The 9,886-nt window shown below is 37.1% G+C and overlaps 1 protein-coding gene across 1 annotated transcript in view; it reads left to right on the plus strand.

The window, feature by feature from the left end:
* Positions 1 to 9,384, plus strand: part of RALGPS1 (Ral GEF with PH domain and SH3 binding motif 1) — a 125,857-nt gene extending 116,473 nt beyond the window's left edge. The window contains exons 16-21 of the mRNA XM_050908100.1: positions 77 to 157; positions 2,340 to 2,445; positions 3,270 to 3,362; positions 3,537 to 3,642; positions 4,757 to 4,848; positions 5,636 to 9,384. Of these exons, the coding sequence (XP_050764057.1) occupies positions 77 to 157; positions 2,340 to 2,445; positions 3,270 to 3,362; positions 3,537 to 3,642; positions 4,757 to 4,848; positions 5,636 to 5,665 (508 nt within the window). The 3' untranslated portion in view covers positions 5,666 to 9,384. The remainder of the gene's footprint in view (positions 1 to 76; positions 158 to 2,339; positions 2,446 to 3,269; positions 3,363 to 3,536; positions 3,643 to 4,756; positions 4,849 to 5,635) is intronic.
* The last annotated feature ends 502 nt before the right edge of the window (positions 9,385 to 9,886 follow it).

A 9,886-nucleotide genomic window follows, 5' to 3' on the forward strand; every position in this document is an offset into this window, starting at 1 on the left:
GTCATGTTTACCAAATCCTAACTATTGAAGTCTCAGACTAGAATTTCCCTCATCAGATATTTGCATTCACAAACAGGGGTCGTTTATATGCCACGCTGGGGCCTAACTGGAGGGTACCGATCCGGAATTCTCCTAGGAGTCGAAGCTGTGTCTACAGGTACAGTTCAGGGTCTGCCTTGCTCAGTGTATGGTGCTAAACTTCCATTTGGGTCTCTACGCTTTCCTAGCGTAATGTATTTTGTGTCCAAAAGTATCCTTGTGTGACCATATCAACTCATGGGAGTCTTCCCCTCCTGCTTGTAAAAATTCCTGTTAATGCTAAAGCAGCGGTATCGCCCATTCAGATGAAATTCAGTTTAGCTATTGATTTAACTAATTATGTCTGGCTTCTGTATTGCAGAAAACTAGTGTTTACTTTGGGTTTTATGACGTTACAGAAGCAGGTTTGTCATGAAGGCCATCTTTGACTTCTGTGACAAACAATGATGTTAGAAGGATACCTTCTTGACCCTTTCTCACAATTTATTACCTGATTTGCAGGACAGCTACCCATAACATCTGTTTGTGTCAGAGCGCCATAGTATGATGTGTTGATTTTGTACAGTAAAGAGGTGTTACCTTGGACCCCGAGTAAGAGAGGGAACATCTGCAATGCCATGTGTAGCAGGCATTCCCACTGTTGCTAGTCACTAAGACATGGACTTTTCAGAAACAGGTAATCCATTTACAGGCCAAAAAGAGGTGACGTGGAAAATTGTTTATAGTTAGAGGCATAAAAATCATTCGTTGCATCCATACCCGACCTGGACTTGATAAATTCTGTGGTAGTGGCAAATGAAGAAGTATGTATGAACAGTAAAGAAAATAGGGCCCTGAAACAGTATTCTGAAAATACTGAGATTTAGTTGGAGTTCAAATCCAGTCAGTTTTTATTTTGTATAAATTAGTTTGCTTCAGCCATTGTAGAAATGTTGATACAATGTGTAAATGTAAGTACAGCTATTTTACTTGAGCTAGTAACATCTGATAGTAGCACAAGTTAGAAGAAGTTAGACAGGAATAAAAATGCATACATTATAAATAAGTAAAGGAATAAATTTTGGAACAGTATTTCAGCTATTATACCTGCTTCTGGAAAATACTCTCTTAACATGTCCATGGTAGATTTGTTTCAGAAATGTATACAAGCTAGAAGTATAAAATATAAGAAGATAAAAATGTGAAAAGCCTATTAATTCCACAAAGAAGAATTATTCCCTAAAATAAATTTCTTACGTTTATCCACCATCAAGTAATTCTGATGCTCACGTTCATTCTTCCTTTTCTGGAATCTTCTACTGGTTCTATCAGAAAACTAGAATTGGCAAGAATACACATTAGCAGAGACAAGGCAATTGCATTTAATCGAAGAAGATGCACCTGCCAGTTTGAAGTCCTGTTCCTGCATAGGTGGTGTTGCTGTGTATATCACTTTCACCAGCGTGTGTTTATATGACACTGTCATACTTGTTCAGAGACAGAATAGTATTCCTTTCACAACTGAATCGTAGATCATACATGTGTCATTTTCCTTGTATTCATTATTAGACGTCATTTAGTTGGCTCTGGTAAACTTCACTGGCCCGTGTATTTATAAGACTATCAGGGCTGTGATCACATGGCAATGAAGAGAGGTTAGCAGCAGATAATTCTAACAGATCATCACCTACCAGTCAGTCTTTGGTTATGTTCTTAATGTCTGTTTACATTTCTAACTTAGCCTGTACTTGGGTTCTTTCAGTTGTTGCACTTTTTCACTGTTGTATATGGGAAGCTCTATGTTCGTCCTGGGAAAGGAAAAACTATTTTCATTGCTGTACAATAAATTATTTGGCATTGTTACATAGTTTTCCCAACTTTTTTCCAGTTAGCCGAGGTAATTTTCTACATTCTTTTTTTGATAGCTGAAGTTTATTTTAAGATAAAATTACATTTGTGGGAGCTCTTATTGCCAAAATTTTAAGCCATAAGTTTCCAGAAATCCAGATAATTTCTGTAATTTACCAGAATAAAATAGAAAATTGCCTGTTTTCCCTTTGACTTTGGGCCTCAATATTCTGTTTTATTTTTTCATGTCTAAGCCCCCAGACCAGAACCTTTTGTTGATTTGTTATTTTTCAAAGATCCTCGTTCCTATTTGATATCTAGGTCTGGAAAATACATATTACAGAGTCAAGTGACAGATGATACAATATATGTAAGGCAATGCAGGAAAAATATATTTAGAGCTAAATTACGTTGCTTGCTTCTTGTCCTTGTTTGGCTGCTCAAATACATATGGCAATGTTTTGTCTCTCCAGCCCAACAGGGGCCTGCAGCTGCACATTAGGTAGTTCCACAGGAGTCATTACCATGGAAGGGCCATTAAGAAGAAAAACGTTGCTCAAAGAAGGCAAGAAACCTACTGTAAGTGACTCTTATTCTTCCTGTGATTCTAATTCAGTAGTGGCTGTTTTAATTTCCAGGATTAGATTAGACCTGCAGCTTGATACCACACAAAACAATGTTCCTTGTTATTATCAATTGTAAAATCATTTTGTGTTCAAAATTTTAACTGGGTTATAACAAGGTTGTAACCTTTGTATGTCATTTGATGTACAGCAGTTTTGCTTCTCCCTGCATTTGCAAGTAATGTCTCTAGGTTGTGACAACAGAGTAAGAGTAAAGGAGCTCTGTAAATCAGCATGCATATCTGTGAGGGCAGAAATTTAGTATCATGGTGAAATGGGGAAGGCTGCAGGGCATCCACCCATAGCACCAAAGTCATGGTAATTCATACTTAACCTAAATTCACAGGTTTCACGTGGTTCTGGTCCTACGCATTTGCTAATTTTTTGTTCTCTGTAGAGTTCGTTGATATTTTTTATGTGCGACCCTACTGTTCAGTGCTAAAAGATTTGAAGAATTGCAGAGATGTCATCTCAATACGTGTTATTGATCAAATGCAGAAGTCTACGATCTGTCCAGTAGAAGGCAGCACACTATTTTGCTGTGAAGCAATCAGTCCTGATATTATTATGAGATACCCAAGTAAGATGGATTGTATTCACAGCCAGCCATCCAAATTTAGGTAGCTGGGCTGATTTACACCAGGAGACCCTCTTTATCTAACTCTCCGTTCCTTGCTTCTGAAATTAATTTTGGTAGCAGTTGGACTTGCTTGTGAATAGATTTTTGAAATGTCGGAGATATGCAGAGTTTTTCCTAATTTTTTTTCCTTTCTGATTCAGCTCTCCTCATGGACTAGATACTGGGTTATGCTTTCAGGATCAACTCTCCTGTACTTTGGAGCAAAATCTTTAAGAGGCACTGAAAGAAAACATGTAAGCTTTAAATTTGTTCTAAAAGCAAAAATTGCGTATTCATAAGCAGATCTGGAAGGGTGTTTGAAGTGTACTTGCGGTTCCAGGCTAAGCCATATGTCTGCACAACTTTTATAGTCAAAAGTTAATCTCTACTACAGTCTCAGCTGTGACTGACTTGTCTGTCTCTTCCAGTATAAATCTACACCTGGTAAAAAAGTCTCCATTGTGGGCTGGATGGTGGCACTGCCTGACGACCCTGAGCATCCTGATATTTTCCAGCTAAATAACCCTGACAAAGGTAGGTGTTGCAGGATGGACATTGTCTGCATTATATTTCTGTGACGGGAAGTAGATTAATCTCTATTAATGAGTTTGTAGATTACAGAACTTGCAGTGGCGCTCATTTAAAAGACTGAAGAGGGAGATTTTCAATATAGAGTTTTCAAGGGGAGGTACAAATGAAATTGAACTTATTTCTACAATGTGCTGTGGTGCTTCTTTGGTGCTTACAGAGGTGTTGCTGTATCTTGACAGTTACTGTAAGTTTTGCAGAAATTGCCCAACCAATATGAGATTGTTGCATGTCCATGTGCCCGCATACCCTGATCTCCAAGTTTCTGAATAGCTTGCTTAAAATTGGTCAGTATCAAATCTTGACTTACACTGAGGCCAATTAAAATATTATGAAAATTCTTCAAACATCAAACCATTTACCAAAAAAAGCCTTTTAAGCAATTATTAATTACTTTTTAATAATTAATTTTGAAGTGCCATAACTCTTCTGCCGTGATTAAACTTTAAAAACTTCAAAAGATCGGAAAGCCCCTGGAGTTATTTTGCACTTTGAGTGGTTACATAAAGATTTTTGAGGCTTCCTTCACTTTTCACGTTTTCAGCTTTCATGCTGGACATGGATTTGCATCTACTGTGTGAAGTGCATCTCTTGGGTGTTGACTAAAATGCACAAAGTATTTGATTGCAAGAAACAATTTACAAAATAACGAGGCATAGAGGAAACTCGCAATAGGACATTGAAGAAAACTTAAGTTCACAAATATCAAAAACATTCCTAAGAAGTCTGGCAGTAACCACAACAGTCTTAATGAGAAGAAAGCCAGGAGCAAATTAGATGTGACCTAAGTGGTCTTCTCTGTGGCTGTAATTTGGCCTCTCTGCCTATATAGTCCTCTTAGCTTTGCAGGCCACTTATGTTCTCCTACTCCCTTCACCCAAGGATTGTTGGAGAACATGCCTCACATGGTCTCTGTTATATGAGGAACATCCTGTTTGAACATTTCAGGTGCAAATTAACAGTTTACTTCAGGACTTTGGCTTCTGCATGGGAATGAGAATCCCTTGAAACTATGTGTCTGTCTGCAAATTTAGAACCTTTGATTTTCTTATTTTTGTAGGCAATGTTTACAAGTTCCAGACTGGTTCAAGGTTTCATGCAATATTATGGCATAAGCATTTGGATGATGCATGCAAAAGCAACAGGCCTCAGGTAAGGTGGTGAAACTTACTTCTACCCTCTTTTTCATATTTTCCAGAAAATCCTTACTAGAAAAGATACCTCTTTGCAGTCTGTGTGCACACACAGTCCTGTAGGGACAGACATAATTCCTCATTTTGTACATTGATCCAGTTTTTCAATAGGAGGAACAAAAATTATTTAAAACTACAGAATTCCCACCAAATCAGGATTTGTGCAGGTCTAGCTATAGGTTTGGTTACCCTTAACAGCATATAACCTCCACACTCACTACTTCAAGTGAAGTAACCCTATCTCTACTTCAGAAGGGGCTTTCTCATGGACAAAGAAAACAAACATGCTAGCATTGACTCCCATGAGTGGGTCTATAACTGAAGAGAGTGTCCTGTAAAATGCTGTGTTTGTCCTTTATATAGCAGCCTCATTCTTCTCCTGAGGAAAGTGTTCATTCTTAAAAGGATTTCCAAAGGTTATATTAATAGGATGCTGATCCATATAGGACCTAAAACAGGATGCAGCTTGAGAATCTTCTTTACACACACACATCCCCCCCATGCATACTGATGACTTCTTAGAATACTTTGGCTGGATTTGGTCCCTGAATAGAAAAAACACTTGAGTCTTTATTTTTTCTTTCAGTTATGGGGTTAGCCCTCCTTTGGGCCTGTTTCGGACTGATTACACTTTTCACATTGGATAACAAATGATTAGCCCACTCTATTTTGTAACCTTGCAGTTTCCCAATGCCGTAATAGGCTCAGGAGCATTATACTGCTGAGTAATTTACATTCTCTTCCAGGTACCTGCTAATCTAATGTCATTCGAATAATTTGCTCTCCTACCTGGTGCGACTTTAAGTGCCAAACTGAAGAAACAAGCTATTGCTCTCTGAGGAGGAAGAGGAGAATGGTTTTCCTGACATGAGCCAGCCACAAATATTTCAGCACTTTCCTATGTAACTTGAAAGTGATTCTGACACAGCTTTTAAAAGCAGAAAGTGAATGTTGTCCTTAGGACCAGATAGAGTCTCATGCACTGAGTGAAAGCAGACAAGTTAGATGGACAGAAGATTAATCCTGACTCCTGCAGGATTCTAGAGCCCTCAACTTTTTGTGGTCAGAGACTGCCGTGAACTGATGTTTGACCACAAACTGAGCATCATATCTTCTGCCTATTCTTTTTTAAACGGTTCTTTTTATTGTTAAGCTGCTTTGTGTGACTGAAGAATATTTGGCCCATGTTGGGTTTCAGTTCTTTCTAATGCACAGAATGATTGACAGTGTTAACTTGCTGCAAAGTGTCAATTAGAATAGCAAATTGTGGAACAACATTTTTATAATCTAAGTGCACTGAGTTGCTTGGCAATGTGGCTGCCTCAGATTTTGTATCAAATCTCTGGACAATTCTGCTGTTCACATTTGAGCTATTTGGGAAAAATGTATTTTGGCACAGGACAGTTGGTTTTCTTTTCGTTCAGTTATGTTACTCAGGAATGCCCTGACAATGGATTTAAGGCTGTTTAAATTTATGTTGTGCTAAAGGTCGTCTTTCATTTTCTTATTTGTGGCGTAGTTGCTTACAAGTTTGGTTTTTTTCTTCAGGCTGAATGTTGTTCATCTTAAATGCCTTGGTACAGCGAAGCAGGTAATCACGTGTTATGTATCACATGGCCCTGGCTCCTCAGAATGATTCCGTGTCATTGTTTGTGTTCTGTCCTTCTGTGGATGACTCAGCTCTGCTCAATTCCAGTACGTGATGCACCTTTATGACGTGCAGTACTGGAACATGGTACTGCTATCATGAAATCATGATAGCATTGAAAGCTAGGGAAGACTGACTGACAGTGGAGCAAGTACAAAGAAGCCTCCACACCAGTGTCCAGATAACAAAAGAAAAATGAATGTAACTGAGCCTTCTCCTCTGAAAGGACTCTCTCTACATCCACAGCGGTATCCCTGCTATGCCCTAGCACTCCTGTGGTCAGAGGTTTTTTCTGTTCCCATGCTACATTCAGCACTTTTTCTGTTTGAAACTCTTTTGCCAGAAGGCATCAGTATTCAGACTTCATCAATCACCAGAAAACCTCTTCTGAGTTTCCTAAGATTGCATAGAGGAGAAATTTGCAAGCCAACCTCTAGCTTACAAACCATGAAAAAAATGGAAGTCAGTTTAACTGAACAGAGCCTATATTAGAACAAGCTCCCTGGCATTAGGAGTATTTATTCTGTGGACTTGCATGATTTTCTAAATTTTTTATTTTGAAACTTCTCTAACAGCAAAAAAATACCTGTACTGTTAAATGTAGGTCAACTGTAACTTTTGTGTTATTTTAAGTGTTCATGTTACAGTCCTGAGAATGAAGCCTAATACATACCAGCTTTTCAAGAAAACCAGTTCCTGACGACAACTGCATTTAGATCCTGGGACACGTGAAAGTGTATGTAAAGTTGACAGAGTTTCTTTCATGGCTCAGGAGTTGTGTGAAGAGAGTGGTAATGCAAAATATATTTATACCTTTTTTCTCCTTTTTTGCTAAATTGAGACAACTTTTGAACTAGGAAAAACATCAGTGACTGCGAGGGCAGAGCATCCAATGCCATTAGAGACAGTGTGGAAGCTTTTGAATGTGGTAAAATCCTGTCACCAGTAAATGACTTCAGACTGCTAGAATATGATATAATCTGAATTATTCTGCACCTATGGACTTTTGTGATTAGTTATCAGTGAGATTATTCATGAAGATGCAAGTGTTATGTGGACTGCCATTTTAATGAATATGCCACCTATGACCACATGCATTATGTGTTGTTAGCATTCATAGGGTTTGAACCATGTGCAGAACAGTGACCAAAATGATGACACACTAACCAAAACAGAACTGTTCAAGTCAAGAGGTTTTTTTAAAATTACTTTATTAGTAGCCCTTTCCCCTTAAAAGGGAATAACCTGATCTGTCTTAAATATAAGCTAAATTTAAAATGGAACAGTTATTGGCATGAAATGTAGATACTTCAGAAGCATGTAAATACCTACTCATTTCTAATGTGGGGTAGTGGAAGTGAACACCAATGAAGACTCGTGACATTTTTTCCAGCATATTGCAATTGAGACAAACTAATGGATGTTGTAACAAGTTTCAATTATGTTGAACAAGCCTCCCTTGGAAAGAACAATAACTGCTGACTGATACAGTAGCAATAGAATGAGCCTGTACACACTCAGAATTTAATGGCTTTTAGAATTTAAGGGTCTCTAAAGTGTTATATATGTTATTGTATGCACAAGAGGTAGAGTGTTCTAGCCTTCGAAAGTGTACTTCTACTCAAAATTACGAGCCATAGAGCCTGTTAGAGAAGTTACAAAAGGGTCCATTTTCACTTGCTTGTAAAACAGATTCCCAACCAGAAAGGAAGCATCTTTGCCAGAAACCATGATGGGCCCCAGAACAGAGTGGCATGAATGAAAGGTTAATATTTACGAATGATTCTTATACCCAGTCGTTTCTCACTGACAGAAGATGAATCTGTGGAGAAATGAAACCCTTCAATCCTACTCAATCCTCAAACTCAAATCCTACTCAAAACCTTAGAATTTGAAAGTATGTCAAAAGTAACTTGAAATCCCTCGCACTACTGTCATTTGAATGTTAAAAGCATTGTATAGAAGAAAGATGAACGTAGCAAATAGTAATTTTACACCATAGGTAAACATCTTTTCAGTATAGCACAATTGTGAAATTGCTGCACAATATAAAAAAATTCAGAATTAAAGCAGTGTAAGAATATTATTAAAATATCTTAAACCAATTTTAAATGAGATTTTAAGTATTAAACAGTCTGTAGCTGCTGACTTGAGTTTTTATGCTGTCATTTGGTACCATTTGCTGTCATCTGGTACTTTTAATGTGAATTGAAAGCTGCTATTGAAATACAACATACTGCATATCAGTACTGATTAATACAACATTTTCACAAAAATATCACAAACTATTTTCATCCATCAAAGAGAACAACTGCAATAGTTGTATAAAAATAAACATTATCTCAGAATTACTATTTTCAGAATTGTGAAGATAGAAAATGTATGTAGGCAATATTATTAATTTATTAATGTGCAGTTTTGATGTAATTCAGTGCCAAAATGCATGTTTTTCCAAATAGCACTAAAACGAGGCAAAGAAACTAGTTTTCAAATTGCAACTTATTTGTCACATTATAATGTAAACCAATTTCAACATTTTGGTTTGTTTTGTGTGAAAACTGTTGCACTATTTTTGGCTGTATTTTCCAGCAGTCCACTGCATGCCATTTGTGTAAGGATTCTTTCTATAATTCTTGTGAACTGTCTCACCCATAATAACCCTGGCATTGGAATCTAGGTTTTTGGCAAAGTATTTTGTTACCTCAGTCTTGTATCAAGTTGCTGTATTTTTCAGTTTGTTACATTGATAATGATTGTTTCACTAATTAAATACTTTAATGTAAAAAAAAAAAGTTTGTTTACTTCAACAGCAATTGCATTTGATTGTAAGTTTAAAAATGTGCAGAGTATGTATGCTGTTAACAATAAAATATTCTGAAAAAGAATAGTAGAGGTATAGAAGGAACATTTTAGCTCAAAGGCAGCAAGCATGTTTTATTTGTGAATGAATGGTCATACAGTTGAACAGACTTTATAGTGCACAGTGTGTAGCCCTTTAATAGTATAAATACAACAGAATCCAAATTTCTAACAGAAAATTGAAAAACCTTCCAACTTGGCAGTTCTTTCAAGTGGGATTTGGAAAGTCCAAAGTAGTAGACGGACCTATCCTCTTGTTTTCCTAAGAAATGTATTTTATCACGGCCAAACTTGCATGTTGACTTGGATAGCAAGGTAAATTTCTTTGCACTTACAATTAAATTTTATTTACACACTTGGATTCTCCACCCACTAAAATCAACAGGAAAAAATATTTCATCCACTGATAAAATGATCTGCCCTGCATTACACAGTATATCAGTGTAGACATGTAATAATATCTTCTGGTATTAAAATCTGAAATTTCCTT

This window comes from Gymnogyps californianus, chromosome 18 (assembly GCF_018139145.2).
Source record: "Gymnogyps californianus isolate 813 chromosome 18, ASM1813914v2, whole genome shotgun sequence".
Taxonomy (NCBI): Eukaryota; Metazoa; Chordata; class Aves; order Accipitriformes; family Cathartidae; genus Gymnogyps; species Gymnogyps californianus.